The following is a 24,569-nucleotide window of genomic DNA, read 5'->3' as shown; positions in this document are numbered from 1 at the left end:
GCTTGTACCTTAAGTAATTGGTTTAAGTGTATGTATATTATTTGCACCCTATTAAGCGGTATTCATTTTTTGTGAATTGCTTGTGTCTATGTTTAAAGATGGTATTTAGTGATCGGTTTTCTTTTCCTTTTCATTCTTAGCACCCTTCCATGGCTATTGTGAAAGGCGCTGGATTAGTCATGAAAGCTATTATAGAGGTGAGAGTTTCAATAGAAAAATAACTAAGCTGCACCTCACCATTGCCACCTCTCTTGATCTTGCCATGATCTCTGAGTGGACACAAGGCTTGTCTGAGTGTTGAATGAGCAGAACTTTCCTCAGGTATAGCTACTGACTCCCCGGACACGGTGTCAGCCTGGACAGAATGCTTACAACCTTGATCGAAAATCCAGAAGGGAACGAATCACTAGGGTGGCATGGTAGCACAGTGGTTAGCACAGGTTCCCAGGTTCGATTCTCGGCTTGGTTCACTGTCTGTGCGGAATCTGCACGTTCTCCCCATGCCTGCATTGGTTTCCTCCGGGTGCTCCGGTTTCCTCCCACAGTCCAAAGATGTGCAGGTTAGGTGGATTGGCCGTGCTAAATTACCCTTAGTGTTGCAAAATGTTGAGTGGGGTTATGGGGCTGGGGTGGAGGTGTGGGCTTAGATAGGGTGCTCTTTCTAAGGGCCTGTGCAGACTCGATGGGCTGAATGGCCTCCTTCTGCACTGCAAATTCTGTGATCACGTTTGACCTTGCGCTGAGCCTCTAACCTTCTATCTTCTCTACGTGGACTTCCTCCGCCTGACTGCCTTTGTTGCAACAACTGCTGAAACTCTCGTGCATGCTTTTGCTAACTCCAGACTGAATATTCCAATCCTCTCCTGCTCAGATTGGGCTTTTCCAAAACTCTGCTGCCCACATCCTAACTCTTGTCCTGTTCACTGATCACCCCTGTGTTTTAAATTGTCCAGCGTACCGATGATGAGGATAGAATAAAGCTCTGGTTTGAGATTTTTTGCAGGCCCAGCAATGTGCAACAATGAATACCTCCTAGAGGCAGAAAATAATTCTAGTCATCTATCCCACTAGTCAGCAAGCTTGGAAGTAAAGTGCTTTTTCCATAACTGTTGCCCAGTACATTGTTAACTTGTGATTGATGCACCTGGCGTACATATCCAGCTGTGAATAGTAACTCAGTGACTCTGACGGCCCCCCACTTGGGCCTTGCCCTGAAAATCGCAGCTCGCTCTCCTGGGCACGGTGGCTTGTAATGTTTTGTTCAAACATGCAGAGCTTCATGCCCTGCACGGCCTCTGAATTGTATGATCAGTTTAAGATGATGTATTAACTAGCTCTTAGAATGGGGAAAAGTCTGACTTTCGTTTCTTTATCAACAAATGTTTGTTTTTTAATCTTGTGATGTAATGTCAGAATTGTGAAACGTGGGTAAACTTGTCTAAACGAATACCTACCCTGGCTGAAATTAAAACCGGTTTATTCTCTAGTCAAATTAGCTTTGAATGGTAGAGTGTATGTATGAACTTCAGTGCTTTTGGAAGTGATTGTGACAATATAATTCACAAATTCAAATAGCGTTTATCTTTATCATCGAATGGTTGATATCGAGGGTGGGGGGGGGGGGAGGGGGGAGAGAAAGAAAATCTCTATTTCTCAACATGGTTGCGTTTCGGTTTGCTGAAAACATATTCCCAACCAAATTTATTTTTTACCCAACAAGGAAGGTGACAAGGAAATAGCTACAAAGATGCAGGAACTTGCCCTAAGTGAAGGTGCCCTACCCTGCCATTTGCATACATCGATGTTTACAGTTAGTACAGATCAGCGCATGTTGACTAATAGGTATGTATATTTTTTTAATAAATCAAGGTATTGTTTACTAAGCTTCTCATTTCTTCAGTAAAAACTTAAGGGAAAAATTGTTCTTTCAGGCAATTGAGTAGACATTTGGTGGGTCTTTGGACAGCAGAAAATCCAACCGCGTTGAATTTGCTGAAACGCATTTTGGTAAGTAACTTAAATAATTGTTTTCCCAAACTTTTTTGTATTATTTGTGCTAAATATTTGGCATATCTTGTGAGAACTGACCAAGGGAATCACAAAAAATATCTGTCTCTTTTGATCGGTTTTCGTCACAACCATGTTTTCTTCAGCCACTCACACTGGGCTGAATTTAGTTTTGTCTTAATCTGGGCTACTTTTGGCTGAGCAATTTAAGATCTGTGATCACCGGTAGCAGACTGGGTTCAACTGCTATATTTTAAGTCCTTTATTATTCTTGGTTTAAGATCACCTTGTGCAGATGGCTTGATGACAAGAGGACCAACAGGACTCTGATAATGCAGTTGGGGGCGAAATACATTACCAAGTAAAGGGCCCTCCATAGCTTGCCATAATGGTGTGAGGATCCCTGGCCCCTCCATGGGGTGGATAATGCAAATTGAAGGTTTATTGGGATTTCACTGGATTGAAGAGCATGTTGAGCTATTAAGGAAAACCAAGCATTCTCTGCACACAAGTCTCCTTCGATTTTCCTTTGAATGAAGCGGGTGAAAGCAGTGCTGTGTAGGAAACATCCCTGTGATTTTGGACTCCATTGGTAACCTGTCAGTCTTTGTCCAGACGATTGATAGCAAAATATTGAAATACCTTGCCTCGAGAGGGTCAGTCATCGGAAAAATAAAAGGAAGTAAGGAGTTGCAAAATCAACAAACTTATTTTAATAACTGCAAGGCCCGTGGTGGCATTAAATGTTTGGGGCTCAGCGGAGAGAGTACATTTCTTTTCTCCAGTTTTTTCATGTCCTGTATGAGGTGACTCCTTGCTTTGGTGAAGTTTTATGGGCAAAGTTATCTTCTTGTACCATGCCCCACTTTGCTTATTGTTCATCTGACACAAGAGATATGATCTTAATATATTCAAGTGTAGCTTCATTGTTCAGGCGGATCTTGCGTCAGACATGCACACTTGCTGAATTGTGATCAGGAGCGCAAACCCTGGCCGCCACTTTTTCCCCTTGCCTCCCTGCTCCAAGATTGCTGAAGTCAATTGTAGCACTCCTAATTTCTGCCCTGGTTGAAATTATTTAACTCGACACAACCTGGCCAATCCAGCGACCATCTTGGATGATGTAGTTGAACTCCTCGTTGGATTGTATTGCTTATCCAGCTTTGTATGCTGACAAAAAATAATGGATTGAATCACAACCAAATAACCTGTGTCTGCACCCGACCTGAAATATTGCATCCATAATTGGGTCTTGTGTATGGCTTTTGTACATGTTTAATGTATATTAAATTTTAAAGATTGAAGTCATTTCCAACATTTTAGACCCTTAATAGAACCTTTATAAATGTATGTCAGTAATTCAATGATGATCAATAATATTTTGTTCGGGTTTTGTGGCTCTTTTTAACAGGATTAGGTGATTCAGGATTGCACATCACATTGGTGTTTCAGTATTCATTATAGCCTATTTCTGTCCTCAATGGTGTGCTTCTTTATATTCTTCGTTATTAATCTGCAGACTTCAATTTTAATAACTTCCAAACATTTGATATTTATGCTGACAAATATTTTTTCATTATTTTCAGCCGACGGGCTTACTAGCATTCCTTGATAGCACTGACCAAGTACCAGAGAAAGACATTGACAGAATGCACATCAGAGACAATGTAAAAATTGCAACAGTAAGTACTGAAAATCAGGACTTAATTTCAAAAATGTGTCACCAAAATAGGAACATAGGACTTAGCAGCAGGGGGTAGGCGGAGCAGAGATCTGGGGCAATGAGGAAGGAGCTGAATTACTTTGCTCAAAAGATAGTGTAGTGATTGTTCCTGGATTGGTAATTCAGAGATCATTTGTATAGAGCATTGGTGAGGCCACATCTGGAGTATTGTGTGCAGTTTTGGTGTCCTTATCTGAGGAAGGATGTTCTTGCTATGGAGGGTGTGCACAGCGAAGGTTTACCAGGCTAATTATTGGGATGGTGGGACTGTCGTATGAATCATCAAATTTACAAGTGCAGAAGAAGGTCATTCGGCCCATCGAGTCTACACTGGCCCCTGAAACAGTACCCACACCTCCACTCTACCCCCCCCCCCCCCCCCCCTCCCCCGTAACCCAGCAACCCCACCTTCAGCGTGACCGACCCACCGGACCTGCACATTTTTGGACTATGGGAGGAAACTGGAACCCCCTGGGGAAACCCACGCAGACACTAGGAGAATGTGCAGACTCCGTACAGACAGTGACCCGAATCGGGAATCGAACCCGGTCTCTGGCTTTGTGAAGTAACAGTGCTAACCACTGTGCTACCATGCCGCCCAGGAGGAGAGACTAAGTTGGTTAGGATTATATTCAATGGAGTTCAGAAGAGTGAGGAGGGATCTCAAAGAAACTTATAAAATTATAACCGCATTCATAGAATCATCGAATTTACAGTGCAGAAGGAGGCCATTTGGCCCATCGAGTGCACCGGCTCTTTGAAAGAGCACCCTACCCAAGCCCACACCTCCACCCTATCCCCATTACCCAGTAACCCCACCCAACGCTAAGGGCAATTTAGCATGGCCAATCCACCTAACCTGCACATCTTTGGACTGTGGGAGGAAACCGGAGCACCCGGAGGAAACCCATGCGCACACGAGGAGAACGTGCAGACTCCGCAAAGACAGTGACCCAAGCCGGGAATCGAACCTGGGACCCTGAAGCTGTGAAGCAATTGTGCTAACCGCAATGCTACTGTGCTGGCCACGGGGCAGGGTAGATTCGACAGGATGCTCCCGATGGTGGGGGAGTCCAGAACTAGGAGGTCATAGTTTGAGGATAAAGGGTAAGGACTGAGGTGAGGAGAAATTTCTTCACCCTGAGTGGTGAATCTGTGGAATTCACTCCCACAAAGTAGGTGAGGCCAAAATGTTGTGTAATTTCAAGAACAAATTAGATATAGCTCTTTGGGTAAGGGATCAAGAAATATACAGGAGTGAGGCGGGATCAGGGTATTAGACTTGATGGTCGGCCATGATGAATGGCGGGACAGGCTCGAAGGGCCAAATGGCCTCCTCCTACTTCTATTTTCTAAGTATGTTTCTATGTAATATTGGAGAAAATGTGAGTTCACATTGCTCCATGGCAGTTTGAGAAATGTAATTCTTTTTAAATCTGACCGATAAACATGACCATGAATTGGTTGGATTGTCATTTAAACCCCAAATATTCATTAATATCCTTTTTAACAAAGGAAGCCGGCCGTCCTTGACTAGTGTGTCCTAAATGGGAATGCATTGCCACACTCGACGCTGCTTAATAAAGTGGCCCAGTAAGCCACTCAGTAGTATCAACATTCAAGAAGGTCAGCCACAACCTTCTCTGAGCAACTAGAAATGGACAATAAAGGTCAGCCTTGCCCAACGATGCAAAAATCCCACAAGTGAGTTTAAAGGGGAATTTGCAACTAATGTGGCGAGTGTTCCTTTTTTTTTTAAACATGCTTGTCTTGACCACAGCTAAGGTGGCAAGTGACCGTCCTGTAGCTGGTCACCAGGAACAACCTCCCAATTTGTTTCCCTCCCTCCTTTGAATAAAAATCTTTATTGTCACAAGTAGGCTTACACTAACAGTGCAATGAAGTTACTGTGATAAGCCCCTAGTCGCCACATTCCGGCGCCTGTTTGGGTACACAGAGCGAGAATTCAGAATGTCCAATTCACCGAACAGCACGTCTTTCGGGACTGGTGGGAGGAAACCGGAGCGCCTGGAGGAAACCCACGCAGAGGCAGGAGAACGTGCAAACTCCACGCAGACAGTGACTCAAGCCGGGAATACCGGACCTGGGACCCTGGCGCTGTGAAGCAACAGTGCTAACCACTGTGCTACCGTGCTCTACTGTGGCACCTTATGCCACAACGGTTGAATCAGGAGTTGAGTGCAATGAAATACAAGTCTACGACAGACCCTTCTCTACACCATTGAAAATCTCATTCCTCGAGGCACACTAGTTTAAACCCAACATAAGTTTTGTAACCATTGTTTTAATGGTTCCCTCTCAGCTGAGCTGTGGGTTCTTTTAAGTAACATTTGAAAAATGCAGTTTTATAAACAAATTTCCTGCCAGTATTTTCTGTTTTTCATATGTTGTGCATTTCTCAATGGTTTATTTAAATTTCTACAGGATCAATACGGTAAATTTAGTAAGGTTCCAGAATGGCAACGACGGGCTGGCAGAGCTGCTAAAGAGGTAGAAAAATTTGCCAAAGAAAAGGTTGATTTACTTTTATTACACTGGAGGGACAGAATGGGCATTGTTCAAAAGGAGGTAAGAGTTTAATTATTATCAAATACTTTTGAAAAATGAAAATCTAGCTGAATGCACTTGACCAATTTAAAAAAGATTTTTTAAAAACTATTTATTGCTTACTAATTTTTAATGCTATTTTATGCTAAATTTTATGCTCTATAACCAGTTTTAAAAACAACTTATTAATCTAACTGCTACATGCAATTAAATACTCGGGACAAGAAATGACCCGAATTGTAGAATTATATTCTCAAAATATTGGTTAATGTATTTTATGGCTCAAGTAGTAGCACTTGCTTCACTGGTCATGAGTTCAAGATTTCAATGTGTATGCAGTATTCCGTTGACTAGTTCTCCAGATCTCCTCCCTATTAACCCTTATTTTTCTGCGTTATTATACATCTCCATGTCCAGATTTATAATGGAATCTATGTAAACTTGTCATGCAGTAATTTATCCTCTTCTATCTACGGTGGTGCCACAGCAACTCAACTTGGGAGCATTGAGAGAATACTACTATCAGACATTTCATTAGAAATTTGGGAGAAGTCGTTTGTAACAGGAAAAAAGTGCAGACAGACGCAAGTTTATTGCTAGGTGCTGGCTGGTAGGGTCATGGAAGCAGATTCAATTCTAGCTTTCAAAGGGAAATTGCATATCTACTTGGAAGGAGAAACAAATTGCAGGGAAATGGGGAAAGAGGTGGAGTGGGACTAACTGGATTGGTTTTCAATGGAGTTGGCACAGCCTCAATGGGACAAGTGGCCTCTTTCCGTGCTCTTATGATTTTATCACCGTACTCTTCGGGCTTTCTCGTTCCCTCTTCCCTATCCCCACCCCCATATTGTGACCTCAGATTTACCCCACCTCATAAATATGTCATTGGGGCTGTTTAGCACAGGGCTAAATCACTGGCTTTGAAAGCCGACCAAGGCAGGCCAGCAGCACGGTTCAATTCCCGTACCAGCCTCCCCGAACAGGCGCAGGAATGTGGCGACTAGGGGCTTTTCACAGTAACTTCATTTGAAGCCTACTTGTGACAATAAGCGATTTTCATTTCATTTCATTGCGCCCGAGAGTCTAGCTGAGATTTAATATACTGTTCCAGTTTACCTCTGGGCTAATCCATGTATGAAATTACCTGCTGTACTGTCCTCTTGAATCGCTGCACTTTAAAGATCAGTTTCTTATTGCTCCTAATACTGATATTTGGTCTGACTTAATTTTTGTAATTGACAAATTGTGTAGAGTTTATCTACAGTGCATCTGAACATTTGCTTCAGTGAAAGGAGTAGGAATGATGAACTGTGATCTGCACTCAAATTTTGTTTGACTTCAGAAACTGTACTAATTAAAGTTACTCATCGAGTTTGTAAGTTTTAAGATATATAATGATACATGCAGTTTAACCTTTTCGGAAATGTGATGCACTTACATTTCCCCAAAATTATCTGTTGTGCTCTTTAATATTCTTCAAAATTGTTAATGATTTGCCAAAAGGTCCAAAGAATTAGTAAACTTTTAGTTAAAGAAACTTAGTGTGACAAACCCACCTAGTCTGTTCTAATGGGGGGGACTAGAGAATCTGGGATTGTACTCTTTACAACTGACAAAGTTAAGGCAAGATTTAAAGTAATGAATGGTTTTGATAAAATAAATAAGGAGAAATTGTGTCCAGTGGTTGAAGGAAACGGGAACTGCAATCAGAGGACAGATTTGATGCAATTGGTTTTTAAAAAATCAAAGGGAAGACCAGGTAAATTTTTTCATTTATTGGATTGGAATGATCTGGAATGTACTGCCAAAAAGGATGGTAAATGCAGATTAATTAATAAATATTTGAAAAGAAAAGAATTTCAAGGATATGAGGAAAGTGCAGGGTAGTGGTACTAATTACATTGCTCTTTCAAAGACTTAATGGGGTGAATAGCCACTTGCTGTACATTGACATTTGTGGCATATTTGAGCTCAAATATTGTTCTGGATAGGGACTTCATGTGAGCAGGTAACGAGATGAAAACTGCTGTGGCTTAAACTGAGATTTAATGAAATCCTTTGTGGGCCATTTTATTCTAAGTGCATTTCAGAATTGCGGTATGAATGATTTGACCTGGCGTTTTATTTGGCAGGTTTGTATTGTGATGACTGGAAGACTGTAGGAGTATTGAATTCTAAGTATTGGGCAATTTAAGGGTTAAAAGCCTGGGATTAGCGTGTGTTTGACCGAGTTAGTGTGTGTTTGACCGTAGCAGTTTGGGGATGGATATATTTTGAGTTCTCCCAGAAAATGCTGGTTTAAAAAGAATCCTGTTTTGCAGGGCCTGGGTGCTTTTAGCAGCCAGAAGATGAAATTGACATAGGAATGTGTTTTTCAGAATGGACTGTGGTTTGACTGGGAAAGTCCCTAGTGAGTTAATGTGTTTTTTAGCCTGCAAAGATGATTTTGTTTTAGCTTGAGGGTGGGTGGGGGGAATTAGGTCATTGCTGAGTGGGGGTAGATGGGGGGGTGGGGGAAATTAGGTCATTGCTGAGTGGAGCCAAGGCAGGCAGATACACATTTTGAAAAGCTTTAGAGAAGCTTTGGAGAGAGGCGAGAGGAAACTTTGGAGAGAGGAGTTGAATTCTGATCTGCCTGATGCTGAGTCCACAATTCTCCCACAGTAAGATAGATTGTTTAACAGGAAATTGAATAGTAATGGTTAAGGGGTAATTATAAACTTCTTTTTGTGTAGAAAGGTAAAGTTAATATTGTAATCAGAATGAAGTTTTTTGTTTTAAAAATACTCAAGCCCTCTTTCTTCATGCAATCGCTCCTGGAGTGAATCATTCTTTCCACACTGTCTTATAAATAAATAAAATATTGGTGTTTCGGTCCACTATCCGAGCCACTGTTGGGATCTGGCCTATGATCGTAATAATGTGGGGGTGGACATATTTTGAGTGCTTCCCAGAAAATGGATTACTGTTGTATTCTGTTGCATTGTTCATATATTCAATGAGTTGTTTTTCTCCAATTTATATTAACAAGCACTGACCATTTAGTTTCCTCGTGCTTTTAAAATTTATTTTTTTTCCCTCCCCATTGTTATTGCTATTGATTCAAAAGCAGGACAGGAACAATCTGGTAAGTAAGAGTTGATTTTTGTTGGCTTATGGTCATGCATGTTGACTTAACCTGTCTGCACTTGGTGTGGTTGCTTTTTGTACATTGGGCTGGGTTTTGCTAAAGGTTAAGCTGGATGATCAGATGTGGCTTTTTTGTTAACCTGTTGGCAATGATTTTAAAGAAGCTGTTCTCCATGTAAAAACGTGATGTGTCGAAAACTGCTTCTGGGGACTAAGAGGATACGATGGTAAAAATACTGATCTTGATAAAACTTTGAGAGGAAATTATCACGGACAGATGTGTTTCCCTCGTGGTGATATGCCTATGGGCCATATCATAATTGGATGGTGTGAGACCTCCAACCAGCAGGTGGTGGTACCGACACACCATGTGGTCTCAAGACCAAGATCACATGACCTGGGGACCTGTATATAAAGAGAGGCTCATCCGGCCATCTCAAGAGGAACACGAGGTAGAGGGTAATAAGATGTACATGTAACAGATCAGCAGAAGGTGTAAGTTCCAGAGGAGTAACAAGACTCCATGATAACGTGGTCTGTATCAGATTGCCATTCCACCACAAAGATACAATAAAAGGATCTTGGTTTGGAGTGATAGACGTGTTTGGTGAGTTCATTTAAAGTACAAGGGACCAAACACAACCCCTCATTCAAGACAAGACTAGTTAGACTGATGGATAGGAACCATGTGCATCAGATGCATTGTGAATCCTGACACACAGAATTTGAGGCATGTTTTCTGAGTTTGTTTTGGGAATATGCAAAACAAAAATGACCCTACACGCTAGACAAATTTCCTGACGTACACTTCAGATTCTATATCGGTCCAATAAGTGCATATGTTCCAGGAGGGCAATCTGAAAAATTTTGCATCCGAGTGCTGTTAACCTGCAACAAGCCAGAAGGTAAAATCCAGCCCATTGTTTCTTGTAGTGTCCAGCAGTTGGTGTTGTGGAAGTTTGCAAATAGTGATTTTTCACTCTCGCTTCAAGACCTTTTAACTAGCTATTTGCAGACCTTTTTAAACTAGTTATTTGAGCTGACTTGAATATACACTTTCTAATTAATTTTGTGGCTTCACAGGACCGATGTTCTGACTTGTATCTAGATTCCGCAAATTGCTGTTGCATTCCGACAGGTTCTTACTGTAAAGCATCACTCTATTTAGTTTGTCCAGCAATTCATCAACATAATTGTAACTTTTAATGCTTAATTTTTCAACAGGATGTGGCAGGTGTTGCCACAATTGTTGTATTTAACTTTTGTTACTTCGAAGTACTTTATAAACTGCTACATGGCCTAGCTCCATCTTACATCTGCAACCTTTCAACCCAATGCCCTTATCTGCCCCACGTTTGACACTGGTCTACTGTGCCTAACCACTTTGATCTTTTACTCTTACCATTAGTAGGGCATTTAGGCGCCCCTTATTTTTGCAGTGTGACATTCTCTTCACACACCAATCAGCATTGTTGCATCAATTTTGCATAACTGTTGAATTGGGCATCTACTCTTCAATCATGTTGGAATCTGACCTGCCTTTGCCTAAGGACAGTGTCAAATCCAAGGAGAGAGTTTCTGCTTTGGATACGATTGGTAATCTGGATAATGACTTTTAGCCCTTTTGTGTCAAATAATCCAGTGCAACAGAGTGAACATTCTTAACTCAATTGTTTGCCTACCTTTGTCAGTCATGGACAATGTAAGATAAAGTACACTTTGCTGTGCTCCTGGTGCTTGTTCGCTCTCCAAAAAACCTTGTAGTGTGGTTGTACCCAGAGCTTGAATGATGAACCATGTTTTTTTTCATTTCTCAATTGACCCTTGAATTCTGTAATTTCTTAGTGTAAGAACAGACCATTTAGCTCCTTGAACTTGTTTGACCATTCGGTTAGGTCATGCTTGTCCTGAATCTTGGCTCTTGTCTACCCACCTGGATTTCCTTAATGGCCACCATTTCTCTGACATGGGTCTAATTGATGCGACCATCAATTCACTCAAGGACTCGTTGGAGTAAAACAGTGGTTTTAATTAACTATCAACGTTGCCTGCCTGCGACTGGTACACACTGAGGACAGTCCCACAGGCCAGCTACTCTTATACTCCTTCAAAGGGGCGGGGCCATGGGCTGCACCCATACATGCTTCAGCATCCTCCAACATCTCCCCTGTGGGTGAAGCCACACAATGGCCCACAGATAAATCCCACAGGGTTAATAACATAGAACATAACTGGTGAATTAACTGTATTTACAAACATAGAACATAACTGTTCACCACATTCACCCCCAGTAAAAAAAATAAAGTCTGGCGGGGATGGTGGGTCACAAGTTCAGCCGGTCCGGCACCCGGATCGTACGCTGCGACCGCCGAAGCACTGGTGTTGCAGCCCAGGTGGCTGGGGAAGTGGGTCCGGTGCAGCCCCAGGGGTGGACTCCGGAAGCGGCTCTTCCTGAGCTTCATTCCTGCGGACTGGTGTGCCGGGTGGAAGGGAGTACGGGAGCCAAATGCCCCCGGGGCTGCTGGGCATGGGAGGAAGAGCGGGGTACAGCGCGGGAGGTACTGTGGACGTAGTGGTGGCGGAGCCTGCGGGTGCAAGGTCTCGGAGGGAGACTGTATCCTGTCGACCATCGGGGTGCTCAACATATGCGTAGTGTGGGTTTGAGTGCAGGAGCTGGACCCTCTCTACCAGGGGATCGGTCTTATGGGTCCGAATGTGTTTCCAGAGGAGAACTGGACCCGGTGTCATCAGCCAGGGTGGGAGCGAGGCCCCTGAGGTAGTCCCCCCTCGGGAAAATAAACAAGCGGTCATGAGACTGGTTTGTGGCCGTGCAACGGAGGGACCTAATAGCATGGAGCGCATCGGGGAGGACTTCCTGCCAGTGGAAAACCGGGAGATTCCTGGACCGTAGGGTCAGTAGGACGGTCTTCCAGACCGGCGCGTTCTCCCTCTCCACATGTCCGTTTCCCCGGGGGTTGTAACTGGTAGTCCTGCTCGAGGCGATGCCTTTACTGAGCAGGTACTGACGCGGTTCGTCGCTCATGAACGACAAGCCCCTGTCGCTGTGGACGTAGTTGGGGAAACCAAACCGGGTGAAGACACTGTGCAGGGCTGTGATAACAGTGGGGGTGTTCATATCGGGGCACGGGATGGCAAACGGGAGAACTCATCAATAATATTGAGAAAGTAGGTATTGCGATTATTCGAGGGGAGGGGCCCTTTGACATCGATACTGAGGCGTTCAAAGGGCCGGGATGCCTTCACCAGGTGGGCCTTATCTGGTCGATAGAAGTGCGGTTTACACTCCGCACAGATTTGGCAGTCCCTGGTTACAGCTTTGACCTCCTCGTTGGAGTAGGGCAGGTTGCAGGCCTTGATTTTGTCCCGCTGCATATTGTCAAACATGAAGGCTATCGATCGTTGGTGGGTGACCTCCTACCAGCGAGTTAGTGCCTCCAGTGCCGCACGGCTTCCACGATGGCTTGAGCCTCTTTTTCGACCGAGGAGTGTCGAAGTTCAGAGGCGGTGAGGGTGCGTGCAAAAAACGCAACCGGTCTGCCTGCTTGATTGACAGTGGCGGCAAGAGCGACCTCTGATGCGTCGCTCTCCACCTGGAAAGGGGACGGATACGTCCACCGCGCGCATCGCGGCTTTGTCGATGTCCGCTTTGATGCAGTTGAAGGCTTGGCGGGCCTCGGCTGCCAGAGGGAAAAGGCTGGTCTTAAAAAGTGGGCGGGCTTTGTCTGCATACTGGGGGACCAACTGTGCGTAGTAGGAAAAAAATACATAGATTACATAGAATTTACAGTGCAGAAGGAGGCCATTCGGCCCATCGAGTCTGCACCAGCTCTTGGAAAGAGCATCCTATCCAAGGTCCACACCTCTACCCTATCCCCGCAACCCAATAACCCCACCTAATCCCCATAACCCAGTAACCCCACCCAACACCAAGGGCAATTTTGGACACTAAGGGCAATTTAGCATGGCCAATCCACCTAACCCGCACATCTTTGGACTGTGGGAGGAAACCGGAGCACCCGGAGGAAACCCACGCACACACGGGGAGAATGTGCAGACTCCGCACAGCCAGTGACCCAAGCCGGGAATTGGACCTGGGACCCTGGAGCTGTGAAACAATTGTGCTATCCACAATGCTACCATGCTGCCACCTCAAGACACCTCTTGAGGGCCTTGGGACAGTGAGGGAGAGGGAGTTGCAGGAGGGGGCGCAGACGGTCAGGGTCGGGCCCTAGGACTCCGTTTTCCACGACGTAGCCGAGAATGGCTAGCCTGGTGGTGCGGAAAACGCATTTCTCCTTATTATAGGTGAGATTAAGTTTTTGGGCGGTTGGAGAAATCGGTGGAGATTGGCGTGGTGGTCCTGCTGATCACGGCCGCAGATGGTGACGTCGTCCAAGTACGGAAACGTGGCCTGCAGCCCCTACTGGTCCACCATTCGGTCCATTGCTCGTTGGAACACCGAAACCCCGTTCGTGGTGCCAAAAGGGCCCCGGAGGAAATGAAAAAGGCGGCCGTCTGTCTCAAACACCGTGTAGTGGTGATCCTCCGGACGGATTGGGAGCTGGTGGTATGCAGACTTCAGATCCACCATGGAGAACACTCGGTAGTGAGCGATCTGATTGACCATGTCTGCAATCCGGGGATGGGGCTACGCATCAAGTTGCATAAACCGGTTAATGGTCTGGCTGTAATCAACCACCATCCGGAGCTTCTCCCCGGTCTTGAAGACCATCACCTGAGCTCTCCAGGGGCTATTGCTGGCCTCTTTGACTCCTTCCCGCAAGAGACGCAGGACCTCAGACCTAATAAATATTCTGTCCTGCATGCTATATTGCCTGCTGCGAGTGGCTACTGGCTTGCAATCAGCGGTGAGATTAGCGAAGAGGGAAGGAGGGCCGACTTTCAGGGTGGCTAGGCTGCACACACTGAGTGGGGGCAGGGGTCCGCCAAAGCTAAGTGTCAGGCTCTTGAGATTACATTGAAAATCGAGCCCTAAAAGGAGGGGGGCACAGAGGTCTGGGAGCACGTACAGCTGGAAATTAGTGTACTCAGTGCCCTGTACCGCTAAGGTTACCGTAGTGCACCCTCGGATTTGTACCGAGTGCGACCCGGAGGCGAGGGAAATTGTTTGTTGCGCCGGGAATATCGGGAGCGAGCAGCAGCTTACCAGTTCCAGGTGGATGAAACTCTCGGTGCTCCCGGAGTCGAACAGACAAGGTGTCTCGTACCCGTTAACCCGGACGGCCATCATTGAGCTCTTGAGGTGCTTGGGTCGCGACTGGTCCAAAGTGACTGCGCTGAGTTGAGGGTAACCGGCGGCGTGGTCGGCTGTGCTGGGGCAGCCCCCCGGTGACTGTCCGAGCAGGTCGTACGCGTCGAGTGGCGTAGCAGATGGCGTCCAAGATGGCGGCCCCCGTTGATCAAGCGTGGTGGGCGTCGAGGAAGATGGCGTCCAAGATGGCGCCCCCATGGGTTGCATGTGGCCAGCCGCGTGGGGGAGGATGGCCAAAATGGCGGCCCCCGTAAGTCGCACGTGCTGTGCGGAGTCGGAGTCTGCAGGCACGCTGCCACATAGCGAGGTCTGCGGGCCTGAGTCGGTAGTCCGGGTCTGAATTTGCGTGCTTAGGCTTGGCGAGGCAGACCTTGGCGAAGTGCCCTTTTCGGCTGCAACTGTTGCATGCGCGCTGCAGGCCGGGCAGTGCTGTCGAGGATGTTGAGGCTGGCCACAAAAATAACAAGGCAACCCCCATGATGAGCAGGTGGGCGCGCAGCACAGGCCTGGGGTAGTCTCTGGTCGGGAGCCCACGAGGGGGGTCGAGTGTTCGGCCGGAAATGCAGTGAGGCTCTGGAAAGCGACCTCCAGTGAAGTCGCCAGTTTCACCGTCTCGTCCAGGTCTTGGGCCCCTTTCTTGAGCAGTCGCTGCCGCACGTAATTTGATCTGACCCCTGCAACGTAGACGTCTCGGACGGTGAGCTCCATGTGCTGAGTGGCCGTAACGGCCTGATCGTTGCAGTTGCGCGCGAGGGCTTTGAGGTCGCACAGATAGTTGTCGAGTGACTCCCCGGGGCGCTGGCGTTGAGTAGTGAGAATATGTCGCGCATAGACCTCGTTCACAGGCCGCACGTAGATGCGCTCGAGGACTGGGAGATGAGGTGGCTTCTTCGAGTTGCACAGAAATGCGGTGACTCACCCGTGCGTGAAGGAGACTCAATTTTTGTTAGTCCGTGACGGATGGCGTCAACGACGCGGCAAGGTAGGCCTTGAAACACCGCAGCCAGTGTGAAAAAGTTTCCTTCGCCTCCACGGCCTGTGGATCGAGCTCCAGTCTGTCAGGTTTGAGGGCTGACTCCATAATCGTTTTTGTTCAGATAGTTAATTAAATTGATGCGACCATCAATTCACTCAAGGACTCGTCGGAGTAAAACAGTGGTTTTAATTAACTATCAACTTTGCCTGCCTGCGACTGGTGCAAACGGAGGACAATCCCACAGGCCAGCTGCTCTTAGGCTCCTTCAAAGGGGCGGAGCCATGGGCTGAGCCCATACATGCTCCAACATCCTCCAACATCTCCCCCTGTGGGTGAAGCCATACAATGGCCCACAGATAAAACCCACAGGGTTAATAACATAGAACATAACTGGTGAATTAACTGTATTTACATTCACCACACTAATTTCAAGGTTATGTCCCTTGTTCTGGACTTAACCTTACTGAGGAAATAGTTTGTCTCTTCGATTGCTTTAATCATCCTAACTACTTTAGATCACCCCATACTCCTCTGTTCTCCAGGGAATACAAGCTTATTCTGTGTAACCTATCCTCAAACAAGGTTTCACTATGGTGAACGTTCTCCATACAATTCAGTATATCCTTCTGGGTTTGCAGTATCCAGAACTGAATGCAGTGGTTCAGTTGGACTCGACCAGAGCTTCGCTTAGCTATAATGTAACTTCCTCTTCTTTGTCTTGACGTCCCCCTCTCAACAAAAGGCCAATTTTCCATAAGCCTTTTATTTACTTTTAGTCTATACTACATCTTTTAGTGATTTTTGTACTTGAAAGCCCTAAATCTGTCTGCTCCTTCACAGTTCTCTTTTTAAAAAAAAAAAAAAAAAAAAATCCTGTCTTAAAGCCAAACTGAATGATCTCTCTCATTCCCCACTTTGACCCTCAGCTCCCACAGTTTTACCTACTCAATGTATTGTTGGCCCTGTGCAACTTTCTACATCCATCGACTTTTTACTTCACTTAGTATCGTCAGCAAACTTCGATATTTGACTCTACTCTTTCATTTAAGCACTTTATAAATATACTGGAAAGCTGAAGCTCCAGTACAGATCCCTGGGGTTCACCACTAATCACAACCTGCCAGTTTGTGTATATACCTGTTATCCATTCCCTGTCTCCTATCTCTTAACCAATTTCTTTTCCATGTCAATAGGTTGCTTTGAATTCCTTGCATGCTCATTTTTGTTTGGTACCTTGTGTGGAGCCTTACCAAATGCCTTCTGGAGGTCCATGAAAATAACATTCGTAGACACTTCATTATCATCTGTTACCACCTCAAAATTTAACTGGATGCGATTGATCCTTTATGTCCCATGTTAGCTATCTATAATTAGCTCATATTTTCCTTAAGTACTCAGCTGCACTCTTTTAGCTGTTTGTTCTTTAATCAAGGAAAAGTTGTGATTCAGAACCGGTTCCTTCTGCATTCCGGATGGTGAAGGCCTGACCACATGGGTACTAAATCTAACTAAAATGTAAATGGGCTAAGATGTCAAATTATTTTGACTTATTCAAAGTATTTGATTATACATGTTTCAGACATAATTATTTTCAGGTTCCATATCCTGAATTTCACAACTCTCCAAGTTTATGATCGGTTGATCGTGATACTTTTACTGGGAAACATCCAAAATTGCAGTATTAGAGCTTTCTTATGTTCTGTAATCTACTTCCACAAATAGTTGTAACTTTGTTCAGTGTCAATAGTATTTGCATCAATGCAATATTAGAGCAGATTTTTTTCTTTGATTCATAGAATCCCAACCAAAAACCAGTTGTTTTAAGAAAAAGGCGACAAAGGATTAAAATAGAAGCAAACTGGGACCTCTTCTATTACAAGTAAGATTTTTTTTTGGCATTTTGAACTGTTATGTTCCTTCCTTCAAATTAGGGGTGAGAAATAGTTGAAGCGCCTGCTGTTCTCCCTACGCTAGGCACTTGCCTGTAAAGCTGTGACTAATACAATATGCTCACGGCTGCCTTGTTGAATTGGTGGTTTGCCTGAGTAATATCAACTTGTTTGTCTGTGGACCACATGACACACTGCGTGTACTGCCAATGGAGAAATTGTAAACTTCATTAGAAACCTTTTTCCTCTAGAGCATTTTTTTGTGTGACCTGTATTGCATGGTGCTTTCAAGATGCTTCGGGGACCCATAGGAACTTGGGTTTCCTCATGTATTGAAGAACTTTCACTTATTGTACTATAAATGGAGCGGAGTGTATATCATTTCTGTAGATAGCTTATTTTTTGAAAAGTTCGTTGTTGGAAATTATGCTTAAATATAGTTATTACATACTCTAAGTCTCTAATATCAAACAAATTGAAATAAAAGCTTTTTTTCGATCCTCGCAGATTTCAGATCGATCATGCCAAATCTAACTTAATCTGGAATTACAAAACAAGAGAAGAATTAAGAGATGCATTTGAGGCAGAAATGAGGGCTTTTAACATCGACAAAGAGCTGGGCATTGCTAGTGTTATCTCTTGGAATCATCAGGAATTTGAAGTAAGAGAAAGTTACTTTCTGTAGTTGAAGCTGTTAGACTACAATAAAACAAACAATTGTGTTTTATCACTTTTAACAAAATTCAGCAACACAGGTGTGTTTGCCACTAGCAGGATACTGCTGTCAAACCAAAAAGCCATTCTCTGTCACAGAAATGAGTAATGTGATGCAAGAATTTGAATGCCATGTGATGCTCAGTATGTGCCTTGCGTCCCAAAGACTGACTGGTCATATCAAACAACTGTTCACAACGGACAAGGTAGTGACCGTACCCAACCAGCCCGTGCTTGCAAAATTACCAATGGTGTCCAACATTGCGTGTGAGTCTGTGATTGGACAGTACTTGCTAAGAATTATGCTGCCAACTGATTTAAGATTATCAGTCGGGCTCGCAGTGTGGCTCGCTTATGCATGCTAGAAGCCAAGTATGTTCATACATGCTGAAAGCTACATTTATTAACACACACAGCCCTATTCTTTGCAGACAGACAGAGCATATGCACACATTGCGCCTGTTCCAACTGAACAAAATAGGTGACTGCCGTTCTCTGGTTCATTCCCCAGGCCAGTACCTTGACCTATCTGCTTGGTAGCAAAGCTTGGTAGTTAACTGTCAGTCATCAGTTAACTGGTGCATTCACCATGGCAACACCTCTACCAATCAGGGTCGGCTTGCCACCCAATCAGCAGTCTATAATCATGAAGTATAAGTTGTTGCTCTCTTTACATTTGGTATTCTTGCAGATGTCCTGATGAGTGCAAGATACAAAGCTTTGAAATGTCTTTTTTCAGCGAAACTCAAAACATATAACATTGACCAAGCTTAAAAAAAAATGACGAAAATGGCCAAAGATTTTCGTCTGAACGATAGGGTGTTATGCTGTTGCCCGTTTTGTATTTGATTTTGCTCATGTTTGTTTTGTCGTGTTTCTGCTAGGAGAGTGGTTTATTTAATATCTGGTTTATCCACTATTGCATATGGCACTACTGCTTTTAATTGATACCAGGGAATTTTCAGCACTGATGCCTATTATTTTACTTTATTGTTCAGGTTAGGTATGAGTGCCTTGCGGATGAAATCAAAATTGGAGATTATTATCTACGCTTGTTGTTGGAAGAAGGTGAAAATGAAGAAAGTAGTACAATCAAGAGATCGTAAGCCTGAATCCGTGTAACAGATTTCTTTGTCTAATTATATTTTCCCCCCATGTACCTTGTTTCAATGTGTGCATTTATTGCAGGTATGAATTTTTCAATGAGTTGTATCATCGCTTCTTGCTTACCCCTAAAGTGAATATGAAGTGTTTATGTTTGCAAGCTTTGACCATTGTTTACGGCAAATGCTATGAGGAGATAGGACCATTCAGTGATACTAAATACATTGTTGGAATGCTGGACAGGGTGAGCACAACAAATCTTTTGAACTTTGTTCTTGTTAGCTTAGCACATCTTTTAGACAAGCTGCACGTGGAACTTAGAATTGGTACCATTCAGAAAACTGTGTTTTCATTGCAGTAGCATTAAAGTCACAGTTGTGCTAGTCTTGGCATTTCTCTCTTACCTAATTTTCTCCCTGCCAAAACTGTGTAGCTGAGGGCTAAATTGGACCCATTTTGTATTTCATTATATTAGGACATTGTAAACAAAAATTAATTTTTAAAAATTGCTAGCTTGTATTATTGTACTTTGCAAAATGTAATTGAAACATTTTTTCCCCCCGAACAGGGCAATTTTAGCTGTATCATTAAGGAATCTATTCTTCTTTTACCCTGTAACATGGTGGGGTTGCTCATGTGTATGTTGTAAAGACTGTCCCTTCACTATGCTTTTTGACATGATGGTTGCTTCTAGATTCTCAATCACTACGTGGTCTGACTCTTTGCAGACCTTTCGTCAACATACAACACCTTGGTTTGCAACTAGACCTTGGCTCCTAATCTGTCACTCAAAATCATTCAAATATTCAGTTTATAAACAGGATATTTTGGAATGAAAGGAGTTGCTTTTTTTAAAACCGTGCTTCTTCTCTGTTCCTGTCTTATTAGATTCTTTGTGCAAAAGGTTAAATCTATCCTAACTATATTTTTCCTTCAGGGCAGTACTTGGAAATATCCATTTTAGCAACACCTGCAGCTAGGAAGCTGCGGAGTTTATGCTTAAGGAATTGGAATCCAGGAATTAAACCAATGGCACTATCAAGGAAATTGTTATCTGTTGCATGCAAATAAGATATCATCCAAATACATTAAGCATTAGGTCCCTTTTTAACAGCTTTGTTGTACTGGGGTAAAACTGTCATGTGGTGTATCCGAAACACAACCTTGTCCCGAATCTTGCATTTTGGTGTTTCCAACTTTGTTGCTTTTCCTTGTTTTAAACTTGCTGATTTTGACGTAGACTGATTCATTGCACTGGTCATACGGTTGCAAGAATTTCATGCCTTACTGTGAATTTCGTGGAGTAAATGAAATCCTCCATGACTTTGTATTGTGTGCACCAAGCAGTGTCCTGATGCGCACAACCGTTTGCAGGTTAGGATACCAAACTCATGAGCATCCACTGTCCTGAATGGAATAGGATGATTAATTGCAGCAGAGACACTTGAGGTTCTTCAAGAGGCAGAAGTTTCCTGCCTGTTAGTTCCTTTAGTACACAAAGTACACACCCGTTTTGGCTAGAAAATTAAGAATTCATTGGAATGTTCCAAAGTGACAGCATTAGTTCAGTCGAAGGTTCGCTAAGCTGGATCCTGGTATGAGAGGATTGTTCTATTCGGGCAGATTGAGAAAATTTGGCTGATGTTCCCTTGGGTTTACAAGAATGAACTTGTCTTCCTCTGCAGGAAAAGCGGCCGAGATTGCCATGCCAGAATGGGGTTCCTGAACCGCACCAGGGTGATGCTCAACAGTTGACCACCATGGCCCAAACCATCACCTTAGGAGATGGAAGGCTGCTGTAATTAATGACGCACATAAAATTCTTAAAGGTCCTGACAGGGTAGATGCTGACAAAATAATCTTTATTATTGTCGCAAGTAGGCTTACATTAACACTGCAATGAAGTTACTGTGAAAATCCCGTAGTCGCCACATTCCGGCTTCCTTTTCGGGTACACCGAGGGAGAATTCAGAATGTCCAAATTACCTAACAGCACGTCTTTCGGGGCTTGTGGAGGAATACCGGAGCACCCGGAGGAAACCCACGCAGATACGGGGAGAACGTGCAGACTCCGCACAGACTGTGACCCAAGCAGGAATCGAACCTGGCGCTGTGAAGCAACCGTGCTAACCACTGTGCTACCATGCCGCCCATGTTTGTCCTGGGAGTGTCACAGGCTGAGAATTAGGTGTTGGCCGTTTAGAACTAAGATGAGGAACAAAATCTTCAAGCAAAGTGTTATGAATTTGTAATTTACTGGATCTGGATGCTCAGTTGGTGAGTATGTTCAAGTCAGATTTTTGTGTACTAAAGGAATTAAGAGGTATGAAGATGCATTTGAGATAAAAGATGTTCCTGTTTCCTGGCAGAGCAGGCTCGAAGGGCCATATGGCTGTTGTCTCCTATGCCTTCTGCTCTCAGGTACTTGAGGTCATATTCCATGTTCGCTAAAGCCAAGGTGGAAGATTTGATCTTGAGCCATTTAACTTGTGTCGCAATTGGTCCAACACTGTCCACTACTGTTCAGAGTCCATATTAGTGCAATGCAATTTAGTTGAAGCCTTATTGAATATCACATCCTAGAATGGCAATAGTTATAATGCAGGCACTAAGCCCTGCATCGTAAAATTGTGACAATCTTCGTCTTGCTGATGGCTATTGCAAAAATAAAGTTGATCAATATTTGTACTTTAAATACTAAAGCAAACTTAAACGATACTATGGCCATGAAAATCTGAAATAAAAACAGAAAATGCTTTAAATACTCATCAAGTTAATAATAATAATAATAATCGCTTATTGTCACGAGTAGGCTTCAATGAAGTTACTGTGAAAAGCCCCTAGTCACCACATTCCGGTGCCTGTTCGGGGAGGCAGCTCCTGCGGAGAGAGAAACGAGCATTTCAGGCCAATGACCTTTCATCAGAACTGGAAGATGCTCAGGATGAACAGCTTTTCAGCAAATAGAGTCTGGGAACTAAAGATGGGTCTGCAGGAGATGTAACAATAACAAAAGGAGAGAAATCTGAAAAGTCTGGCATTCCTGGGAAGGCAACCATGGATGGGAATGTGACTAAAGGGCAAGTGGAGCCCTGGGGGGTTTGAGCCAGCCCTAACACCTGCCTACACCTGGATCTGATGACACTAATCTACAATATCAGTAGCTGCTGTCCGAGTGAAAATGGGGGTTAAAGCTGCAAAATTCAGTGTTCGGGCCGGAAGGCTGTAAAGTGCTCCGAAGAGAGAAGAGTTGCTGTTTCTTTAGCCTCAAGAGGGTTTTATTGGAATAGTATTAGAGATCAACAATGGTGGTCAGCATGGAAGTGGGACCTTCGCTTCTGTACTCACCTCGTTACTATCTTTTTTGCATCATAATCAATCACACTTGCCCTCCACCCCATCACAGATCTCTGCCTATTGTTTTCCTGGCTCTTTCTTGCTTAAAAGCTGTGAAATCTCAGACATCTTCCCATTCTTATGAAAGGTCAACAATTTGCACAAGTCTCCACAATTTGCTGCCTGACCTGCTGACTGTGTCCAGCATTTTCTGTTTGTATTATTGCCTCGCATGGTGAGATTGATGCAGGTTCCGCCTTGGCTAGTGCGATGGTGGGCTTATATTCAATAACTTTTATTTCTGTAGCACCTTTAACGTAATTAAATGCCTCCACAGGAACATAATAAACCAAATATGATGCTGAACCATTTGGTCAGATGACTAAAAGCTTGGTCAAAGACATGGGATTTAATGAGTATGATAAAAGGAGGAAAGCGTGAGTAAGGAGGGGGAAAAGTCAGAGGGAGGGAATTCCAGTGCTTGGGGACCTAGGCAACTTGAAGGCATGGGACCACCATTGGTGGAATGATTTAAAAATCAGGGATTCACGAGGCCAGAATTGGTGGAGCGCAGATATCGGAGGGTTGTGGGGCTGGGTAGGATTAGAGGGGTCAGGTCTTGGAGTGATTTGATAATTTTAAAATCAAAACTTAGCTTAAGTGGAAGCTAATGTTAGGTCCGCAATCATGGGTGTGATAGTGGAACAGGACGTGCGAGTTAGGATGGGCAGTAGAGTCCACAAGTCTGCAGGATGTAGAATGTGAGAGACCAGCTATAGAATAACCGAGTCCAGAGGTAAAAGGATGAATGATGTCTTCATCAGAAGATGAACTGAGCCAGTGATAGTACATTTGAGCTTGTTGTATTTCAACGGCACTGTTTCAGACAGACCGCTTCCCAGCATCACTCTCACCCACTAACACCAGTGAGGTGCAGCTCTCCCTAGTGAGTTAAATTGTGAATTTGAAGTGACATGAAAAATCCATGCTTTCAGGAGTGGGAGGAAAATCATGCATCCCGATTCCTTTGGGATTTATTTAGATTTTTTTTTCAAATTGAGCCGTTTCACCTCTGAAAGCCCAGATTCTGAGTTGAAACTTGTACTGAACTGATTCGCTAACTTGTAATGTCAGGCTGGTGACCCCAGTGCTAAGTGCATGAAGAATTACCCACAGCAAATACTTTATTTTGCACCACTTGTAAATGTATTTGTTACATAGCATGCAGCCTCTTTCTCTCAAGGAAGAGTGCAAAACAGGAGGGGGGGGCGAGTTTGAAGGAAGAGATGAGTGTAGATAATTGTTATCTTCAATTAGGGGTGTGACTCTGGGTTTGTAACATCGGTGCAGCAATGGCTTATTCCCTTCCCATCACCGTATCAAGATCACCCTCTTGACTACTGCAGACAGTGGACTGCAAATCTCAAGCAGCACTCTGTAATTCAAGCATTTGTCAAGTGGAATCTGGCTGAAATGCCCAGCCTTTCCTTGAGCCCTGCAGGGGTTTGCTGGCTGGCATTTCGGAGAATTGTGCACCCTGGGATCACATGGCTATTGCTAACAGCCTCAGATCATCAAATAGTTCTTGGCATGCATTCTACTGTCAGCTTATGGCATCTTTGTTACTGAGTTTCCACATTTGGATTAAATATGAGAAGTGTATCTTCAGGATGGACCTCTCATCTGGTTAAACTAAAACTTAATTAAGCAGATGAAATTATCTGGGCACATTTTGCCATGTTGCTGTTGAGCTTCAGTTATGCAAGACCAGAAAGTTGAACTTTAGCTTGTATCTCAATTTCCTGACTTCCGTTATGCTGGCCTGCTCTT

The 24,569-nt window shown here is 44.1% G+C and overlaps 1 protein-coding gene across 4 annotated transcripts in view; it reads left to right on the top strand.

Annotated features, from left to right (window-relative positions):
* Positions 1 to 24,569, top strand: part of LOC140425555 (dnaJ homolog subfamily C member 13) — a 169,721-nt gene that overhangs the window by 79,039 nt on the left and 66,113 nt on the right. For 2 of the 4 annotated variants that reach the window (XM_072509976.1, XM_072509979.1), the window contains exons 16-25: positions 141 to 197; positions 1,721 to 1,842; positions 1,932 to 2,007; positions 3,594 to 3,689; positions 6,176 to 6,319; positions 9,408 to 9,425; positions 17,493 to 17,575; positions 18,093 to 18,246; positions 19,298 to 19,401; positions 19,488 to 19,647. In XM_072509976.1, coding sequence (XP_072366077.1) covers positions 141 to 197; positions 1,721 to 1,842; positions 1,932 to 2,007; positions 3,594 to 3,689; positions 6,176 to 6,319; positions 9,408 to 9,425; positions 17,493 to 17,575; positions 18,093 to 18,246; positions 19,298 to 19,401; positions 19,488 to 19,647 — 1,014 coding nt within the window. The remainder of the gene's footprint in view (positions 1 to 140; positions 198 to 1,720; positions 1,843 to 1,931; positions 2,008 to 3,593; positions 3,690 to 6,175; positions 6,320 to 9,407; positions 9,426 to 17,492; positions 17,576 to 18,092; positions 18,247 to 19,297; positions 19,402 to 19,487; positions 19,648 to 24,569) is intronic. The other 2 variants (XM_072509977.1, XM_072509978.1) reach the window with 2 other exon arrangements.

This window comes from Scyliorhinus torazame, chromosome 6 (genome assembly GCF_047496885.1).
Source record: "Scyliorhinus torazame isolate Kashiwa2021f chromosome 6, sScyTor2.1, whole genome shotgun sequence".
Classification (NCBI taxonomy): Eukaryota; Metazoa; Chordata; class Chondrichthyes; order Carcharhiniformes; family Scyliorhinidae; genus Scyliorhinus; species Scyliorhinus torazame.
This window is presented reverse-complemented; position numbering and strand designations above follow the sequence as displayed.